This window comes from Chlorocebus sabaeus, chromosome 1 (genome assembly GCF_047675955.1).
Source record: "Chlorocebus sabaeus isolate Y175 chromosome 1, mChlSab1.0.hap1, whole genome shotgun sequence".
Lineage (NCBI taxonomy): Eukaryota > Metazoa > Chordata > Mammalia > Primates > Cercopithecidae > Chlorocebus > Chlorocebus sabaeus.
Genome location: NC_132904.1, coordinates 13,780,911 through 13,802,705, shown reverse-complemented (window position 1 = coordinate 13,802,705; position 21,795 = coordinate 13,780,911). Strand labels below are relative to the sequence as shown.

The 21,795-nt window shown below is 41.1% G+C and overlaps 1 protein-coding gene across 1 annotated transcript; it reads right to left on the bottom strand.

The window, feature by feature from the left end:
- Window positions 1-1,085: 1,085 nt before the first annotated feature.
- CBLIF (cobalamin binding intrinsic factor) lies at window positions 1,086-16,737 on the bottom strand. Its single transcript, XM_007997140.3, has 9 exons — window positions 16,409-16,737; window positions 14,902-15,078; window positions 14,052-14,165; window positions 13,466-13,606; window positions 11,768-11,949; window positions 8,522-8,699; window positions 7,158-7,359; window positions 3,186-3,304; window positions 1,086-1,358 (listed from the first exon to the last, which is right to left on the bottom strand). The coding sequence occupies exons 1-9, from the start codon at window positions 16,485-16,487 to the stop codon at window positions 1,297-1,299; spliced, it is 1,254 nt and encodes a 417-aa protein (XP_007995331.3). The 5' UTR covers window positions 16,488-16,737; the 3' UTR covers window positions 1,086-1,296.
- Between the last annotated feature and the right edge of the window lie 5,058 nt (window positions 16,738-21,795).

The window sequence follows — 21,795 nt, the reverse complement described above, 5'->3', positions numbered from 1 at the left end:
TGATTCTTGTATATTTCTGTGTCCTCATATATATATATACACACACATATATATGTATATATATATGTATAAATTTCAGAATTGGGATTTTTTTTTGGCTGAAGGTGAGTATATTTTAGGCTTGTTTTTGGTTTTTTTTTTTTGGAGATGGAGTTTTGTTCTTGTTCCCCAGGCTGGAGTGCAATGGTGTGATCTCGGTTCATTTAACCTCTGCCTCCTGGGTTCAAGTGGTTCTCCTCCCTCAGTCTCCCAAGTAAGTGGAATTACAGGCACCCGCCACCACACCGAGCTAATTTTTGTATTTTTAGTAGAGACGAGTTTCGCCATGGCCAGGCTGGTCTCGAACTCCTGACCTCAGGTGATCCACCTTCCTTGGCCTCCCAAAGTGCTGGGATTACAGACATGAACCACTATGCCCGGTCATTTTAGGTCTTTTGATACAAATTTTTATGTTATTCTCTAGAAAGTTTGTACCAGTGTTGACTCCTACCAGCAGAGATTAGAGTTATGTTTATCTTTGAAAGCTTAAATTTTTTCAAAGATCTATATCTATTTATCATATAAAATATATAATATGATAAATTATATATAATCATAAAATATATTCAGTTATAGATAATCATATAAAATATATAATATATTAAATTATGTATAATATATTGAATATAAGTTAATTTACATATTATATATGTAAATGATCTAAATATATATTTTAAATATGAATTTAACGAAAAAAATTGGAAACGGAAGGAAAGAGTTAAGACATAAAATCATTTACCAAGTTTTGAGCCATCTGGAAGTTTTATATGTTGATTGAGTTTTATATTTTGATGGAATTTTATATGTTGAAATGTTTGGCCATTTCATGCACACATGTATGTACATACGTGGTCATGTTTACATTAGGCAATTTGAAAAGGAGTACTTGGTATAATATGAAAATATGACATTAAGAAATATACCATTTGTAGAAATAGGGAGTGTGCTATTTAATTAATCTAGAAATCAGAATGATATCCAAAAATATCAGCTACTCTCCCTTTTCCCCTCACCTTAGGTTTAAACGATGATTGGCAGGCATTGTGTTGAGAAGCTGAAAATTTTATTTTCGTGAATCATAGATGTTGAGACTCCAGTGAACTTTGCATTTTTATTCTACATAGTGGTTTTCCATGTTTTTACCAGGAATATGGTAGCATCACAGGCATTCACTTTTTTGCATAGATTTAAAATGAACTGGAAAATATTTCACCCATCCTTTGAAGATGTTTGATAGAAGCTGAACCCACCTCTTCCTTAGTACTGCGTGAAATTGGCTGTGATGTGCTCGTGGTTGAAGGGTATGTAGTCAGCAACCCCTGGAAATAAGCAGAGAATAATATGAGGTGACTGTGGTGCATGTAAGCATCTCCATCCCCCAAGGGATGCAGTGAGCTAGATGCAGTGAACCCACTAAATTCTTTAAAGGAGTAAAATCATCCTAGAGAGAAATAGGCAGTTTGATTATGGAGAGAACATGAAATTGAGATTTAGGGTGTTCTTGTTTCCAGTCTCTAGTCACCAATTCATGGAGTAAGTCTTTGGGTATACCCTTTAAGATGCACGAGCCTCTTTTTCCTCACATATAAGATTTTGTTAATAATATTTACTCTGAAGAGTTATTTTCAGAATTAGGAATAATGACCGCTGGGTGCCTAATACAGCACCTGACACAGAGTAATTGTGCAATAAATGGTGGTAATTGCTAAAATGGCTTATTTAGGCCAGAATTAGGGCATTCAAGGGAGAACCTCAGGTTCATTTTTGAAGTTTTTGTAAGAGGTAAGAAAGAGCAGTGGGTTGAGAATTTTTGTCTTTCAGGACAGGAAAGATAGATGATGGCAATATCTGTTACCTTTCAGGTAGCTGGGCAACAGAAAGAATGACAGTTTCAGGCCTGCATCTTTTTGTTTCTCAGAGGACTTTACCGTTCTTTCTCCAAGGGAAGAAAAGTAATTGGTAGACATGAGAATATGCCTGATTTAAGTTCCTGGGGCAATTACTTTCTTTTTTAAAAAAAAATTTTGGGTATTTAAAAAATTTTAAATTTTTGTGGGTACATAATAGGTGTGTACATTTATGGGGTATATGGGATATTTTGATCCAGACATTTCTTGAGATGAAGGTGATGGGAAAACTAATAATAATGATGATTAATATTTTTGAATACATGCCATGCAAAACACTGTACTTAATCATTCTAAGTATATTATTTCCAGCCCTCACAATAACCCAAGAAATGATTAGTGCTATTTCCATTTTAAAGCTGTGTAAACTGGCTCACAGGTTTACTACTAATGTACTGCAGCTATTAAATAAGAGAAGGAGCTTCTAACCAAGTCCTCTGTGACTCCGAGATCTTTATTATGTGCTTTGCTGCAATTCCACAAATTCTGACTGGCAAGATTTGTTAAATACATGATAGACTCTAAGAAAAACACCTCCCCCACTGTAATATTGGATGATGAAGCAACTTTACCAGCCTATGACCTTGGCTCTACTATGACTTTGTTTGGCTTTATCTGTCTCTGCATAGTGACAATTAACATCAGGTTAACTAGGTAACATCATGCTTAGACCAGTGCTCTTTAAATCGGAGAATATTTCAATATGTGTGCAAAAGCTTTAACCAATGTTAAGGTTTTGCTGAAGTCTGAGTTTTATTCTTCCCACTTTCTCCTAATTTTTTCAGGGGAAACATGCACCAACATCCACATACAGGCATTCCTCTCTTTGGAGATTTTTGTAAAAAAGAAGCATGAATTTTGAGTGAAACTATTGTGCAAAGCACATTTGTACAATAGAGTTACAAGGACTTTGGAAACCTGGGTTTGATTATCCACTTTTACATTCTAGATGCATGCCTTGTACAAGACCCTTTAATATCTGTTAAGACTTACTTTCCTTCTCTGTAAAAGGTATCACTGCCTACAGAATTAATCTCTTTCTCTAATGATTTTATATATATAAAATAGATATTTGTATACATATAAGCAATCACTGTCTATAGAATTATTGTATATACACATATGATCTCATAATTATCAATTGATTAAATGAATGAATGAATAAATTAAATGAAAAATAATTAAGGAACGTAGCCTTCAAACTATGGAAGATAACACCTATGCCTTTTCTTCCCTCACCTTCATTCAAAGGTGTTATGCCACTAAGGAACTGCCAGTACGTCTTGTGATTAACATTTTCAGCGATATTGTTGATAGAAGAGACGACAAGGCCCCAAGATGTCATAGTGGTTTCAAATCTAAAAAAAAAATTGTCTATGATTAACATCTCACTTTAGGTCAGGGAATAAGGGGTAAGATGAAGGGATGGAGACATTCAGTTAATTAAGTAGTTAATCAAGTTTTTAGAGACAAGGTGTCACTTTGTTATCCAGGCTAGTGGTGAGATCCTAGCTCATGGCAGCTTCGAAATCCTGGGCTCAAGCAATCCTCCCGCCAGGATAGGGACACTTTAAATGCTTCAGATAAATGCTTCAGACAAATGCGTCAGACATTTTAAATGATATTCTCTTTTGAGCACGATTTTATCTGATAAAGTGATCAGATTATATCAAATGAGAAAATGCTTTAACCAGTTTACTATTGATGGGCATTTAGGTTGACTCCATTTCTTTGCTATTGTGAATCGTGCTGCAATGAACATGGATGGAGGCCATTTATCCTTAGCAAACTAACACAGGAACAGAAAACCAAATACTGCATGTTCTTACTTATAAGTGGGAGCAAAATGATGAGAACACATGAATACACAGAGGTGAACAACACATACTGGGGCCTATCAGAGGGTACGGGTTGGGAGGAGGGAGAGGATCAGGAGAAATAACTAATGGGTAGTAGAATTAATACCTGGGTGGTAAAATAATCTGTACAACAAACCCCCATGACACAGTTTACCTATGTAGCAAACCTGCAAGTGTACACAAAACTTAAAATAAAAGTTAAGTAAAAACAAAAGAAAATGGGCCAGGTGCGGTGGCTCATGCCTGTAATCCCAGCACTTTGAGAGACTGAGGAGGGCAGATTGCTTGAGCCCAGAAGTTCGAGACCAGCCTTGGTAATATGGTGAAACCCCATCTCTAAAAAAATACAAAAATTAGCCAGTGTCATAACCTGATCTCAAAATAAATAAATAAATAAATAAATAAATTTTTTAAAAGCAAACATGCAAATGACTAATGAATATGAAATTACTTCACTTAGAATAAAATGAAATGAAAATGAATGGATTTTGAAAACACCTATTAATAATCAAATTTAAAAAATGTAAATTCCCCCAAATGAGTAAATAATTGTTTGAGTCATGGAATGAATATCCAAGATTAAATATTTGGAAGCCATGAAAATATTTATCAATAATTTTCAGTAACACAGGAAACTACTTATGGAATAATGTTAAGTGAAAATATGAGATACAAATTTTACATGAAATATCTCTCTGTCCCATGTATATGATGGATCACATCTATTTGTAATATGCATGGAAAAAACACCTACAAAAGTTATAAAAAGTATTAATAGCTGTGATATTGTGTGTGGACTGTAGATGATTTTTCTTTTTTATGCTTTTTTCTTCAAAATTTCTGCTATATGTATTTATTACATTTATAATCAGAAAAAGAAAAATTAGACAAAATTAAAGCTAAGCTCAGAGAAGTAAAGTACAGTATATTCAGAGGGTTTTAAAATTAAATATTTTTGGGCCAGACACAGTGGCTTATGCCAGTAATCCTAGCACTTTGGGACGCTGAGGTGGGTGGATCACCTGAGGTCAGGAGTTCAAGACCAGCCTGGCCAACATGCTGAAACCCCATTTCTACTGAAAATACAAAAATTAGCAGAGTGTGGTGGCGGGTGCCTATAATCCCAGCTACTCGGCAGGCTGAGGCAGGGGAGAATCACTTCAACCCAGGAGGCGAAGTTTGCAGTGAGCTGAGATTGAGCCATTACACTCCAGCCTGGGTGATAAGAGCAAAACTCAGGCTCAAAAAAAAAAAAAAAAAAAAAAAAAAATTAAATAGTTTTGTAGTGCAATTTTTATCCTGACCTGTCTATGGAAGTTAGGGAAGTTATGGAGTCGTGCAGTAAGCAGCAGACACAATGTGCTCAACAGAACCAGGGGGAATAGACCCCCACGTGGTATCACTCAGTTGTCAATTCCTTAGCCTTTGTCAGTATTCCTTCTTGATATCTTCCTGAAGAATTTGGATCATCTTTTCTTTGAAAATATCTGCTTTTTTCCTTTCCATGACTTGGCATTTTCCTCCTCTCCTCCTATAGCTTAGACTTCTCCATGTTTATTTACTGCTTCCTCTTTTTGCAAACTATAAATATTCCCTAAAAGTTAATTTTCTTATTAAGAAAATTAATTTAAAAATTAATTTTTAATTAATTTTGTGATTTATTTCTGTGATTTATTTCTGTATTTTCCCCTACCCTGACAGGAGCATGGAAAGAACATGAGCATCAGATTTAGTCCAACCTGGGTTCTGCTCTCAACTCTTATTAGTTACGTGTTATGTGATCTTAGGAATATTGCTAACTTCTTTAGCCCTAAGGGTTCTATCTGTAAAATGAGAATAACTAACTATGTCTTGTGGTTTTGCTGGGTGCATGTATCTGCTACCTACTACATGGATTCTTGACTTTGGTCATCACCTCTAAGAGATGACTGTCCAATTTTTTTCCCGTCCTGACCTTTTTTCCTGGTACTTCCTCTATACCTCCAAAGCCTTTCTTTCTCCTTCCTTCCTTCCTTCCTTCCTTTCTTCTTTCCTTCCTTTCTTTTTTTGCTTTTTTTTTTTTTTTTTTTGACACAGAGTCTCAGTCTATCTCCCAGGCTGGAGTGCAGTGGCACGATCTCGGCTCACTGCAACCTCCACCTACCAGTCTCAAGCAGTTTTCCCATCTCAGCCTCCTGGGTAGCTGGGACCACAGGCACACACCACCATGCCTGGCTAATTTTTGTATTTTTAGTAGAGACAGGGTTTTGCCATGTTGGCCAGGCTGGTCTCGAACTCCTAACCTCAAGTGATCCACCTGCCTCAGCCTCTCAAAGTGCTGTAATTATAGGCGTGAGCCACTGTGCCTGGACTATACCTCCAAAAGCCTTCTAATGTTCCTATTTCAAATGCCTACCATTAAACATATCTAAGGAATTTAATCCCTTTCTTTGAAAGATATTCTTTCTTCTTGACCCTTTAATCAATAGTTTTGAAGCTTCTTTCCCTTGACCTCTATGTCCCATCACTCACAGAGCCTTGGTGTGGGTCTATGCATCCTAGAGGAAGTCATCATCACTTCACAGCTCCATTATTGGAGTCATGTCCCATGTTTTAGCCTTGTCTCCTATTCTCACAACCTAAGCAACATTTTACAAAGTGGATTTTCTTACTCAAAAACTTGCTAAACAAAGTCCAATCTCCTGAACCTGGTATTTCAAGACTTTTACACTGTCACCCAACCTGGTGTGTCCACCTGGCCTATTCATTGGCCCCAAATTCCTTGCTCAGTCTTACTGCAAATGCTTTGTTTGGCCTCCCCTCCCCTCCCCCCCCCCCTCCCCTTCTCTTCCTTTCCTTTCCTTTCCTTTTTTGTTTTCAGACAGAGTTTCGCTCTTGTTGCCCAGGCTGGAGTGCAATGGCGTGATCTTGACTCACCACAACCTCCACCTCCCGGGTTCAAGCTATTCTCTTGCCTCAGCCTCCCGAGTAGCTGGGATTACAGGCATGTGCCACTGAGCCCAGATGTTCTGGTCATTTCTTTTCCTGGACTTACCTCTTCCCACATCTTCCTAAATAGTACCTATTCTTTGTGGTTTAAAGCTACAAAGTCTCTTTTGCCTGTTCTACTCTGCAACGGACTTTCGAATCTCCTCTGAATTTTTGTTTTTAAAACTTCATCATACATTGACTTGTATGATTTAAGTTTTCATGAGAGCCTTACCTATTTATTGGATTGTAAGCTGCTCAAGGGGTTATTAAATAAAAATCTGTTATCAAAAGGAAAAAGAATTAAGAAAACAGAGGATGGAGAAAAAAATGGGATTTCAGATCAGGCCTGGAGAGAATGATGAATGACACTTGTAACACTCACTTGAACATAGGATTTTTGCGCTGTGCTTCTTCTAGGACAACAAGTAACACTGACCCACTTTTCACACTCACGTTGATGGTCTGGTTGAAGAGCAGCTCAACCCCCCTCAGCTGGTTATTTATGGTGTATATGACAGTGATGTTAGATGCAGAGGTGGGGCTAGGGCCAGGTTGGCTGGGTAGAGTTGGTTGTACCTCATGATCTGTGAAGGGCAAAGAGGCCACATTTGTCAAAGGTTATGGGGTTTGTGTTATAGATTTAAAATCTGTGTTATTAGCAACGTATCCCAGAAGACATTTCAAGAAAGTAGTGAGTTTCATACCATTTAACAAAGTAGTTGGACCACTAGCATGGAGTTCCAGCAAAAACTCCATGGCCACCTTGCTAAGGTTGGGACATCACTGGGAAGCAACCTAAGGGGTTGAGTGAGTGTGGTAGTGTTTGGTAGGATTGGGATCAGTTTGCTTGATTTTGTCTCCACGTTCTGCATTGAGATAGACAAGAAACTTATTAATCTCTTCTTGTCTTAGGAAGTTCATGCAATGCAAGAGGAATGATGCTTTATGTTGGCATTTTATTAAAAAAAAAGAGTTCGAGGAATCCATACCAAACGCTAGTAATCTCTGGAGTGGTAAGGTTTTTATGCAAGACCTCCACTTTCTAAATGCATATTTCTGTCATGTTTGAATTTTAAGTGTCTTTCAATTATATGCGTAACTGGATAAAATAAAGATATTTTTAATTAAAAGGTGGCATGCTAGGTTTCCACTCCATCTCACTGGTGTGGGGCATGCATTGAGCTTTCATAGTTAGATCTTTAAGGTTCGACTTGCACATGAATTCTGTTCTTCTCCGAAGCTGACCAAACAAAATCAATAACTGGTCACGATTTTTCTAGTTTGCATTTGCACTGCATGGGGCTTTAACTTCTATTTCATCCTTACGTCGTTGTCCCAAATATTGTAGTTTTTGTTTACACATGCCTTCTGACTTTGCGAAAGGCAGATATGATAAGATATGCATAGTGTTTGATGGTACATGTGTCAAAGGAATAAATGAAGCTATATGTTATTTGATATTTGGGACCATGGAGCTTCTCCTACCTCTAGTATCCCACAAAATGCTTTGCACATAGTAGGAGCTGCATAAATATATGCTGAATGAAGTAGATATGGGGCAGAGTTCTGAGTGCAAGAAGGTATGTCTGTGTGCTAGCACACACTCTTAAGGACTGGGAGTCAGATGAGGTCTGTCCACATGGGAATAATGGACATTACAAGCCTATATGCCACTTAACATTGATCCACATGTCATTTCTGGCATAAGTTGCTGCTTTATGACATAAGAAGAGGTGGATGTCTTACCAGGGCTACAAGTGACCTGGGGCACATCTAGGTATGTCTTGCCTTTCAGGGAAGGGAGGATTTGAGCAATGGACATGGGGTTGTGGAATTTCCCCTGCTTAATCTCATCGAGTATCATATCCATAGTCTTCTTGCAGTTCCATTCCTTTTTAGGTGGCTGAGGTGTTACAGAGAGAGCCTGGGAAGGAAGGGAGAGAGAGAGAAAGAGGAATTAGGCATAGCTGAGAGTTGGCTCTTACATGTCTTAATAGATAAACTTGATCACTAATCATTGCGATCACATAGTCCCCCAGAATGCAAAGGCAGTGCTACGTAAGGTTTGGAACACATTTGTCTTCAATGCTATGTCCCCACCACTTAGCACAGTATCTGTCAGACAGCAGACACAGAACTGTTCAATGATCAGATCCAGGGAACACTATTAGACAGTCATATTTATGAACGATTCTTGAATGTAGAGTGAGGGTGAGAGCTGGGCTCCAGAGGGAGCTTTAGTCTAGGACAAGCTGGGTTCCAGAGGGAGCTTTAGTCTAGGGCAGTCTAGCCACATAAATGGAGTAGACCCCTTGTTTTATGTTGTCATGTGCCCTCTTTGGTGGACTTTTCCCTCACTTTGTGCTTGTGTCAGGACTGTCAGAGGCTCCACAACCCTGGCCCAGAACAGACTCATGACCGGGGCTGGGCTGATGGTGGTGCACCATCCCCTTAATGACAGTGATTGGTGGATACATGTACTAATCAGAGTCATTCCCTGACATACAGACATTGGGAGACCGACTGATTTTTTTTTTTTTTCCCCTCTGCTAAGATTATTCAACTGGAACCATGCAAGTAAACAGTAAGCTGCTAGTGACTATCTTAGTCACTTTGAAGAAGCCCTGAAGCAGGAAAGAATGAGGAAAATCAGGGCTGGACGATGAAAAAAGAGTGGCCTCTAATATCATGATTTGAGCCCTTTATTCTGGTTATTCCTGAAACCACCTAATTCAGCCCTAGACTTCCCAGTGTATGTGAACAGTAAATCCTCATTTTTTTTTTCTTGAGCTAAAAGGATTTGGGTTTCTGCTACTTGCAAAATGAGTCTTGAGTAATACACTAAGACATTCAACCATTTGCCTATTTTGCTGCATTATCTATCGCATGAATAAAATAGAAATAATAACTTCTGTCTACTGTTGAGGGAGTCATTTGAGGTTCCAAGGGGCTAATGTATAAAAGCATTTCGTGATGTGTGATGTAGAAGCTGTAATTCCCACCTCCCTTCCTTTACAGTGCTGATTATGGCCACCAGAGCATGTTAATAGGCTGAGATTGTTGACGACAGAATATTTTAGATTAGGAATATGTTATATATTAGACACCTATTGATTTCAGATTTCTGGATGCCTAAGTAAACTCCAGATAGAGTCAGTAAAAAGCGTAGGGAAAGATTATATATTCTGACAAGAAATCTACATGGCTTGTGGTATTTGGATGTATACACGGTCCTGCCTTTTGATAGGAAAAGCTTTAATTCCCAGGTCCAGCTTATCAGAGTGTACTTAGCAGGTGATAAAATCCAAACAGAATTCACAAACCAAGTTAGCAAAAGTAAACACTTCCCCGTCTAGTGTTAAATTGAAGCAAGGTTATTTTTAGTGAGTCACACACACACACACACAAATCCCCAAACCATCTTTTATATCTCTTCCAGACTGCCTTTTCCTTTCCAAAAAGCTTCTAGACCAGAGCACTGGAAAAGCTCTTGTAAAATTCAGCCATGGAAAAAACAGGGATTTGTTCTATGGCAAAGTCTCCTTGACTGTGACATATAAGTGAGCTTTATTTTTATTAGTCACTTCTATACATGGTCCTTTGAAGTGCAAATTTTGTTTTTGCTCTTACATTTAACATGAACCAATTCTTAGGCTGCTTATATCCCTTTCTAATTTTTAATGTATGAAATCTCAATACTAGTCTCTGTTGTTTTCCCCAGGAGACAATTTCTTTCTAATAGTCCACAACTATGTTAGGTTTAGGGCTGGCATCATCATGCCATGATTCTCCCTTTCCTGGGCTTTCTGAGTTGAAGAGTCCCTGGTCCTATTAATCCCCATAGGACATTTTGAGATATTGGAGCTCAGAGTTCTTGGTTGGGATTAGAGGATTCAGCCACAGATGGCTGCTAGTTTTTGATTTGAGTTGGTTACTTCTACCCATTATCATTGGTGCATCTGTCTTCTGTAGAGGCTGCTGCCCTAATCAACTAGGGTAGGGTGGGTTGTTGGATTTGCAACTATTAACACCAAAAACATCTTACAGAATCCAAGCCTAGGAATGTATGCTATTAAAGCATAGAATTGAGTATGGACTTGGCTGCCAGATAGATCTGCTTTACCATTTACTATGGGTTTTTGTGAGGCTGGGTCAATGTTAGGTTATTTTCTTTAATCATTTTGAGTATAAACTTGCTATTTTTAGATCAAGGTAAAACACTGGGCTGGGCGCGGTGGCTCACGCCTGTAATCCCAGCACTTTGGGAGGCCGAGGCAGGCGGATCACGAGGTCAGGAGATCGAGACCATCCTGGTTAACACAGTGAAACCTCGTCTCTACTAAAAATACAAAAAATTAGCCAGGCGTGGTGGCATGCGCCTGTAGTCCCAGCTACTCAGGAGGCTGAGGCAGGAGAATGGCGTGAACCCAGGAGGTGGAGCTTGCAGTGAGCCGAGATCATGCCACTGTACTCCAGCCTGGGTGACAGTGCGAGACTCCGTCTCAAATAAAAAAATAATAAAAAATAAAAATGAAAATAAAAATAAAAAAATAAAAACATAAAAAAACACTGAAAAAGAACACTTGGCTGGTAAGATTGCATCAGAAAATTCTATATTTTTAGAGGGTGTGCTTTAATATTCTTATTATTTATATATCAAAATTGCAATAGTCTATAATTATTACAAAAAATCTGATCATTACTAATAATAAATTAATATATTTCTTGATTTATTTGTTTCATTTTTTTTCTCAAGGAAGAGAAATGAGTTCATATAGATTTGTTTTCACACTTTACATAAGAGGTAGGGAGGAATTAACACTTACCTGCATTTTACCGGTAGAGAAACTGAGGCCCAGGCACCACAGAGAATATATCTCAGGTCATACTAGCTGGATTTTCACAGAGATGTTAGTAGAAGCCTGGCTTCTTGATTCTGCAATCCAGGCTTATTGGCAGGAACCCAACCAAGAACATTCAGCACGTGTTTACCTGCATGGCGAGGCCAGTACTGTAGATGTCTCCAATGATGCCATTATCTTTGATCTTCGTGCTGATATTCTCCACAATAGCCTTTAGTACCTGACCAAACAGGGCTCTGTAACCTTCCTCTGAACCTACAGGGATCTTGTTGTACATGCAGGTCAGAGCCAACGTTGCCATTGCTCCTGTGTCTGTGAATGACAGAGAGGATAAGATCACCATAGTCACCATCACAGCAATATGAACAGCTAGCATTTATTGTGTGCTTATTGCATTCTGGTTCTATGATTTTATTTGCTCCTCAGAACAACCTATGAAATAGTACCTGTAATCATCTCCCTTTAAGAGACAAAAAATAGAGGCTCAGAAAAATTAATTGCCCAAGGCCACACAGTCAGTAAGTGCAAGGCCAAGATCTTAACCCAGATCCATACAACTCAACAGCTCATGCTTATAATTAATATAGACAGGCAGTATGTTCAATCATACAGCTCTTGTGCCAGAAAAGACAGATGCAGTCTCTGTTTTAAACTCCTTTAGCATTTGTTGTTTATATATCTGTTTTACAATCTTGATGCTCTCTTTTATTTTTATTTTTTGTTACTGTGCTCTGTGAACTCTTAGATGGTGGGAATTTTGCATCCACCAAAGCACCCCACAAAGGGACTTTTTCTTGTTTGCATGCAATAAACATGTGGAACAAATGAGCAAGTTCTGGGATGGCAAGACTAGAAGAAATAAAAGACTTGCCAGATATCATCTTTTATTTCATTGATCTTCCCCTCCTCACCTTAATCTCCATTTGGAAGTTGCATAACTTCATTAAGGGTGATAGTGTTATTGACAACCAGAAGGAAATAAGTCCATACTTTTGGAGGCAGAGATGCCCCAGAAATGTGTGAGGTCCCGGATGTGAAAGGGAAACCAGTCTGTTCTTGACCCCCAGGGTCCTAGAGCAATGGTTCACCTGTTTGTCTGACAGGAACTGAAACAAGAGAGGCTGCTGATGGGGCGCGTGTAAGGGAGTGAAAACCTGAGACAATACTATTGCTTAGAGAGTTGGCAGAGGAGAAGAGGTGACCATGAATGCGGGCTGTGACAGTGGCCCCCACAGAGAAGGATCATTATCCATAGAAGGGGACAGAAGGAGGACATGATGTCATAGAGGGAAAAGCGCCCACTCACAAGCAGCCATATGCTTGCAGAAGAAAGACGCAAGGTGGTCCCCAAGTTTCCATGAAGGGAAACATCGTGAGTTAGGGTTCCGAGAGTAGCTGTTTAATGGAGAGAGGATATTTGGATGTACTGAGGAGAAGCATCAAAAGAATGGAGTGTGAGAGCATCAGTAGTGATTAAAGAGAAGATGCAGAGGAGAAGTGAAGCAAGACATTAGTATTTAATTTGGGAAGAACTTCTGACTTGAATGACATGACTATTGTTCCCCGCGGAGATTCTGTAGCTGCCAGACATATCAAGTATTATCTAGTGTCCTTGTTTCTACATAATGCTCCCTCGCCTTCCTTCATGTACTCCTCAATTCTCCTGCCCAACAAACTTCTGGTAAGTATCTCCCATCCACAGGCACATTCATGTCCTTAGCTCCTCCTCCATGGAATGCTCTCCTTTTCCACTTCCCTGTGCCAGCTCCACCATTCAGTGCACAATGCCTCTGATGTTCCCAGCTCAGGGTACTGGTGACCTACTCACCTACACTGAAGGGAGAGGAGTTGGCCAGCAGGGTCTTGGCAAAGCGGACGGCTATCGGCAAGGTCGCCTCAGAGTTCTTCTGGCACAGTGCCAAGATCGCTAGACTGGGCCCATAGAAGGCTGATGCTTCAGCATTGGGGCCTCCGAAGGGGACAGAGAACCTTCATCAGACTCACACTCAACACGATGAGGACATTTGCAAAGAAGGAAAAGCCAAGCCTTTGAAAAGGAAATTGCTAGAAAACCTGCCCCCAAAGAGAAACACAGCATAGGCAAAGAGCAACTACAGTGTTTATCAAAAGAATGTCATCAGGCATCTGCAAAGAATAAAAGGGATGACTCTGTCTTCAGACAGGTGATGACTCGACAAGCTTGTGTCCTTGGGATCATGACCTTTTCTAGTTCATTTTGGATTGGAAATGAATCTTTCCCTTGTGTGATTATCAGAAGGACCAGAGTGAAGGATACATTGTGTCTCTTCCCTAACTTTCCTTTCTCTTCACCCCCACCCTTTTCCTTTCTGGGTTTAAAATTCTTGGGAAAAACCATGTGCCTGACTCTCTTCTCCTTTCCAGTGAGGTCTTACTGGAAGGTGCCCAATTCTCCATTTGTCTTTGTAGAATGGATACTTTATCCCCAGGGTCTCGGCAGGAGGAGGTGAGGGCCATGATGGTGAGGCCAAGCTGCCCAATGGTTAGATCTGCGAGAAGAGAACACAACAGTTAGACTGAGGCATCCTCAGGGGACAGCTCTCCAGGAGCCAGGGATGAGGTCTCTGCTTTTTACCCAGAGCATTTTGACTTTTTAATAATACGAGCAGTTTTTTGATCTGTCTTTCCAAATAAAAAAATATGGAAGAATACATAAGGGAATATTTAATATAGTGGCCTCTGTGTAACTTGATGACTCTAGTATTTGCTATTTGAGAATTCCTGGTGTTTGATTAGAAAAGCAGCAAAATACTCATCTAGATTTATATACAGAAATTTGCAGTTACAAAATAATTTAAACTTTATCTACCTTGAGCCTCCACGCAACTCCTGGGAGATAGGCAGAACAGAGATTTTATCATTATTATCATTGCTATTAGCAGTAGTAGGGTTATTGCTATTAGAATCATCTGGAAGGTGAGGCTGAGCAATATCCAGTGACTTTTCTCAGATCCCAGAGTTATGAAGTGGCAGAGCTGGAACTGGAAGGCTGCTCTTTCGACATCTAGTCCAGAGCTCTCTCTGCTTTACTGACCTGCTCCATGAATGCTCTGACTTCACATGTGTTTTGTTCCAGGTACCTTCCAGGTATGTAGGGAAAGGTGTTTGGGTGGTTTATGTACAATCAGAGGGCGCAGTGGGGTGGGAAGGACACTGAGTTGGGATCTGGAGGTGGTGTGTGATGTGTGAGATTCAGGGAGAGTGCGCGTGGCTCAGATGTCTCACCGTTGGTGTCGCTGGACATGAGCTGGTAAGTCAGGAGTTTCTGGGCCTTCAAATTGTAGGCTCCAGCCAGATTCATGGCAATCAGGATGCTGGGGTTTGGGTAGGCTGATGAAGTCACCGAGTTCTCCATGAGTACTTGTATGCCATTGACCAAGGGCTCCTGGGCTGAGGGAACCGCTGAGAAGAGGAAAGCCATTTACTCACCTTCTAACCCTCATTCCTTCTCAAAAACATTATTCCTGTGTCTTTGATGCTTTTTTTTTTTTTTTTTTTTTTTAATACAGTTTCTCTCTTGTCGCCCAGGCTAGAGTGCAATGGTATGATCTCGGCTCACTGCAACCTCCACCTCCCAGATTCAAGTGTTTCTCCTGCCTCAGCTTCCCGAGTAGGTGGGATTACAGGTGCGCACCATCATGCCTGGCTAATTTTTGTATTTTTAGTGGAGACAGGGTTTCACCATGTTGACCAGGGTGGTCTCAAACTTCTGACCTCAGGTAATCCACCCTTCTTGGCCTCCCAAAGTGCTGGGATTACAGGCGTGAACCACCTCGCCTGGCCGTCTTTGGTGCCTTTTAAGCGAATACTTGGTTAGCATTGGTATCCTAAGTGACTAAAGAGAAATGGAGAAAATGGTGAGATTTTACTTTTGAGGACAATTAGTTTCTCCATCTTCTCAAATAATCCATATCCTTAAGAAAGTGATTTTTAAATTTAGTAACTTCAAGCAATATGGCTCATGACATTTCTCATAGTTTCTATCACTTTCCTGGAAATCACTGATTTCCTTGCATTCGTTTTTTTCCTCACTCTTTCATGAAGAATATTAAATATTTGGAATATAATTTATCCTTACTGAGTACCAAAATCTCTTACTAGTATGTAGTGGTGTCTGGTCACAATAGCCACTGAATGTCTGTCTTTGTACCATCAACCATGATTCCTGCAATAGTACTTTCATCTCTATTATTTTTATTTATTTATTTTTTGAGACAGGGTGTTACTGTGTCATCTAGGCTGGAGTGCAGTGGTGTGATCATAGCTCACTGTAGCCTCAACCTCCTTGGCTTAAGCGATTCTCCTACCTCAGCTTTCTGAGTAGTTGGGACCACAGGTGCATGCTACTATGCCCAGCTAACTTTTTTTTAAGATTTTTTTTTTTGGTAGAGATTGAGTCTCACCATGTTGCCCAGGCTTGTCTTGAACTCTTGGGCTCAAGCAATCCTCCTGCCTCAGTCTCCCAAAGTGCTGGGATTACAGGTGTGAGCCACTGCACCTGGCCCCATCTCTCTTAATCAAAAACGTATAGACTTGCCTCTCAAAGAACTTACGCTGTTAAGTCAGGAAAGATGAACAGCACACAATCACACTCAGACTTACCCATTTTGGAATTCCTATAGTGATTGCTATTTTCAACCACTTTCTCCTCAGCAGAGCTCAGTGTCAGAGGTCACAGCCCCTCCCCAGGGCAACTGCTTCCCTGACCTCCTTGGAAAAACATCATACTCACAGCATGAACTCCGGGACTGGGTACTAGTCCCAGCTGTAGCCCAGAGAAGGCTCAGGAGGTAGAGGGCAAACCAGGCCATCTCACTCTCCTGTCCACGTCTCTCATCCACAGGTACTGCGATTTGCGAGTGGAATATTTCTTTACCTTCTCTTATATGTGCTTCCCTTTGTTAAATAATCTGCTCCCCAACCCAGCCTCTCCTAACTGCCCCTGTGCTGACCTCTCCTTTCCTGATACAAGTAAGTAAATTTTCATCAGCTTATCTAAGTTTACCGACTATAGACCCTCCAAGGTGTCTGAAGGTGACTTCTAGGTTACACAGTCATATGAGAAACCTGGGGCTGGGTATGCGGTGAAGGCAGTGTTGAGAAAATGTCCTTTACCAAAGTCCTGGGTCAGACATCAGGAAGCTTGGATAATGTGCTAGTATCAACAAGACTTCTTCTAGCCCTTATTGTATCCAATCAGTCACCAGGCTGCTTTTTAGTAACTACTTCACTGGGATTTAGGCCATTCATAGACATCAGCTCATTTTATGATCCTAGGCACCTGCTTTACAACACGCCCTTTTAGGCTCTCAGGCAGGGATCTGACAGGTGACATCTGGCTTTATGAAATTTTTTTTAAAAATTATTTATTTATTTATTTATTATTATTATTATACTTTAAGTTCTAGGGTACATGTGCATAACGTGCAGGTTTGTTACATATGTATACTTGTGCCATGTTGCTGTGCTGCACCCATTAACTCGTCAGCACCCATCAACTCGTCATTTACATCAGGTATAACTCCCAATGCAATCCCTCCCCCCTCCCCCCTCCCCATGATAGGCCCCAGTGTGTGATGTCCCCCTTCCGGAGTCCAAGTGATCTCATTGTTCAGTTCCCACCTACGAGTGAGAACATGCGGTGTTTGGTTTTCTGTTCTTGTGATAGTTTGCTAAGAATGATGGTTTCCAACTGCATCCATGTCCCTACAAAGGACACAAACTCATCCTTTTTTTTTTTTTTTTTTTTTTTAATGGCTGCATAGTATTATGAAATTAATGATGTCTACCTGGACCTGGATTCTAGCCTAGACTCTTTGAAGTTGTTTGACTTTAGGGAAGAAATGGACCTTGGTTTCCCAGAAATGGTTTTGTTTGAGTTCTCTTTCCTTATCTGGAGATAAGAGCTGTCTCAAACACCCAAAGCTTTCAGATATTATCTTTTAAAGTAAGTAATTAGAAAATGTGAGATCCATTAAGTATACATATTTCAGATGTGTAGCTATATTATAATGCAAATTATACTTCTTTATAAGAGGGAACTGAAAATAGTATCTTGAAATTATAAAGAAAGGAGCCTTTTTTTTTTTTTTCCCCTGGATGTAAAGTAGCTCATTTTAAGGGGGAAATTCTGCAGTGGCGCCCATCTTAGCATAAAAGTCAAAGCCCTTTTCATGACCTACAAGGCGGTAGAAGATCTGGCTCCTGGTTTCCTTTCTGACCTCAGCTCCAGGCATTTTCTCCTTTGCTCACACTGCTCCCATCACACAGAACTTCTTGTGTCCCTTGAACACATCAGCTACCTTTGCACGTGGCGTCCCCTCAGCCCAGGACCCTCTTCTTTTAAATAGCCTCGTGGTGGCTTCCTCACATCCCTCATGTCTCTGCTCAGAGCTAAGCTTTTAGAGAGGCCTTCCCAGGACATCCTACCTAAGATCCTGCATCCTCCCCTCCACTGACACCCATCATGCCCCTCGCCTGCTGTAACTCATCACCCGCTGTTGCACTATGTGTGTGGTTGTTTATCGTTTGTTCATCTCCCTACTAGAATGTCTGCTCCACGAGGGAGGGGCTTTGTCTCTCTGGCTCACTGCTGTATCCTTAGCCCTTACAACACAAACTAGCTCACAGCAGAAACAAAATACTTTCTGAATGAGTGAATTAATCAGCAAATGTAAGACATGGGTAATAAAGCAGTTTTTTTCCCCCTTGGGAAACATGGGTGAGTTTTGTGAGATGAGAGCACAGGGTTCATATTGGGGTTTGCTGGACAACTTCTAACACGGCCTGTGTTTTCACCTCCCGGTATTCATGCCTTGTGTAGTCCTCTTCCCTAGAGTGTGGGCTGGCCTGGGGCCACATTCTATTATAATGAATATAATGCGGCAAAGGTGATGGGATGTGTTTGTGAAAGACTGATTTCCCTCTTGCTTGCCTTCTCTCTCTGGCCCTTCCTGTTCTCATGAAGGCAGCTGCCAAGTGTGAGCTGCCTTATGGAGAAGCCCACGTATGGCCCCTGAAAGCAGCCTCCCGCCGATGTCCAGGGAGGAAAGAATCTGTCCCCAGTGAGCTTTGCGATGAAGGCAGCCCCAGCTGACATCTTGATTGCAGCCCTGGGAGAGACCCTCCTAAGCCAGAGGACCCAGGTAAACCCTCCCTGGATTCTTGACCCACAGAAACTGTGGGATAATACATGTTGTCTTAGGCCCCTAAGTTTTAGAGTAAGTTGTTATGTAGCAATATATATCCAATACATGGTATATGGTGGAAGACAAGGCTGGAAAAACAGTTTGCATCTACTTGGTGGAGAGCCTCGCATGCTGTGTAAAGGAGTAGGAGGCAGAAAAATGCCACTGCACGGACACCGTCAAATGCCCATGCCCTAATCCCTGGAACCTGTGAACATGTTACATGGGTTATATGACCAGGAAGAATTAAAGATGCACATGGAATTAAGGTAGCTAATGAGCTGACTTTAATAGAGGAAGATTAGCTTGGATCATCTGGTTGGGCCCAGTGTCATCACAGAGGTCCTTGTTAGTGGCAGAGGAGGGCAAGAGCATTAGAGTCAGAAAAGCAAATGTGATGTTGGAGGCAGAAGTCAGAATGATGCAATTGCTGGCTGTGAAGGTGGACAGGGGCCATGAGCCATGCAACGTGGGCAGCCTCCAGAAGCTGGAAAAGGCAAGGAAACGGATGTTTCTTTACAAGCTCTGTTACTAGGGCAGCCCTAAGGAAATAGCTGGAAAGGCTCCTTATTTTCTTAAATGGTTGTTTCCCCTTAGCCTTTTTATCTATAGGGGCCACTGCTTAAAGAGTTCCAGATCGCCCAGGATGCTGCAGGAGTTCCATGATCCCTTGCCAAATACCAGTGGGAGATAAGACCTGCACAAGACCGGTGCAAACTAGGACCGGCAACCCCTAGTTACTTTTAGATCATTAACATATCATTATAATACTAGATTCTTCTCCCTTAAAAGAGAATTGCTGCCATTTTGTGTACACGCGAGGTATGAAGAAGTATGCCTGGGGACTGCGCCTGCGTGTTTGGAACTCTACCCTCGGCCTGCTTACATACCTCCCTGCCCCGTGTCTAACTCTTGAAAATTCCCCTGCTTCCCATTGCTTAAGGAGAAGGTGCCTTTAGAGCGAGAGCTCCCCTTCTCCATTCCCTGGCCGGTGAATACAATCCGATTGCGTTTGTGCAATTGCATGTTCCTTCTTTGTGACCCCTACGAAGTAGGGAAAGAACTTGCTTTACTGGTGCCACCTCTAGGAGCACAGCTCTTTCGATACCTTGATTTTAGCCTGGTGAGACTCTGGCCTCCAGAACTGTGAGATGATACATTTGTCTTAAGTAACAAAATTTGTGGTAATCTGTTGCAGCAACAAGAAGAATCTAATGCAGGATTATGAGTCCAGTATAGTGCTGACTTTGGGTTCCAGAGCCTGCTCCTGATCCTCCTGAGATGATCCACACACCCTTGGCCTGCCAGCCCTTTAACCACTCACTTTCTTGTATTATAAATTACCATTTACAACCAGGGCTGCTGCAAGACTGATCATGACACAATTGTTGCAGTTAGTAAATAATTCCCAGAACAGGAACCACACCGGCCATACATTTCTTAACAGGGACATTTTGACAGTCCTTGGTTAGCTATTGACTGGGATTTCATTTATTTCCTTGTTTCTCCTGTGCCTAATATTTTGGTATCAAAGCACCTAGACTCTCCTTGGACATGAGTAAGGTTTATATGTGGTGATTATTCTTTGCTGTGGCAGCAAAAGGAAGTTTCTCTCTTCAGACTCAGTTCAGGTTTTGTAATACTCTCAAGCTGTAGGAGCTTCTTGTAAGGCAAATGTGGCCAGTTAGATTTCTTACTTTTATTTTTATTTTTTTCTGAGATGGAGTCTGGCTCTGCTGCCCAGGCTGGGGTACAGTGGTGTGATCTCAGCTCACTGCAACCTCCGCCTCCCGGGTTCAAGTGATTCTCCTGCCTCAGTCTCCTGAGTAGCTGGGATTACAATTGCCTGCCACCATGGCCAGCTAATTTTTGTATTTTTAGTAGAGACGGGGTTTTACCATATTAGCCAGGCTGATCTCAAACTCTTAACCTCAGGTGATCCGCTCGCCTTGGCCTCCCAAAGTGCTGGGATTACAGGCATGAGCCACCGTGCCTGTCCTCAGAACTAGGTTTCACGGGCCAATGTTAGTGGAAACCTAAGGGAGTGTTATTTCATGTCTGCTTCTGAGATTAAAGGCATTTATATCAGACAGCAGTATTACTACATTATACTTTAAGACCTCTGGCTGAGAGAAACTCAGCAGTCTCTGTTAGAAATAAAGGCTAGTCATGCTATTTATGGACAGTAATACCAATTCTGACATTTTGCATGTTTCTCACCTTAAACCAGTATCCTTCAATTTCACATAGCTTGTATAGGCTACAAACAGATCTGACCACTAACAGCACCAGGGATCCTGGAAGGGTAACATGCCTCCCAGCTTCTCTAACTTAGCTTTATTATTATTATTATTGTTATTATGTTTTTAATTTTTGTGGGTACACAGTAAGTGTATATATTTTCCAACTTAGCTTTAAAGATGAGACAGAGACCCAAGGAATAGAATCCATTTCTGTTCATTCATGAGGGTCATGTGTTACACCCGGGTAATGAAGACCAGGGCAGAGATCCATTTCTGTTCATTCATGAGGGTCATGTGTTACACCCGGGTAATGAAGACCAGGGCAGAGTTGAACCTGAGCACTGAGTATCAATAGCAGAAAGCAGTTTGTTGGAAGAGGGTTCAATCTGACTGTGAAGCAGTGTCAGTGATGGAGGAGAGGAAGCTAGGATGATCATGAAGAAAACACAGGAGTAATAAGGAAGACATTGTTAGAGTAATTCAACTGGCCGGGTGCGGTGGCTCACGCCTGTAATCCCAGCACTTTGGGAGGCCAAGGCGGGTGGATCACCTGAGGTTAAGAGTTCGAGACCAGCCTGGCCAACATGGAGAAACCTGTCTCTTCTAAAAATACAAAATTAGCTGGGCATGGTGGTGCATGTAATCCCAGCTACTCAGGAGGCTGAGGCAGGAGAATCACTTGAACCCGG

Bases quoted from the DNA above. Each gene is read 5' to 3' on its own strand.
- CBLIF (XM_007997140.3), bottom strand. From the start codon at position 16,487: ATGGCCTGGTTTGCCCTCTACCTCCTGAGCCTTCTCTGGGCTACAGCT. The intron at 7,360-8,521 runs GTAAGACATCCA...TGCCCTTCACAG, and splicing joins CCAGGTCACTTGTAGCCCTG to ATCATGAGGTACAACCAACT. The intron at 3,305-7,157 runs GTGAGTGTTACA...TTTTTTTTTTAG, and splicing joins CGCAAAAATCCTATGTTCAA to ATTTGAAACCACTATGACAT.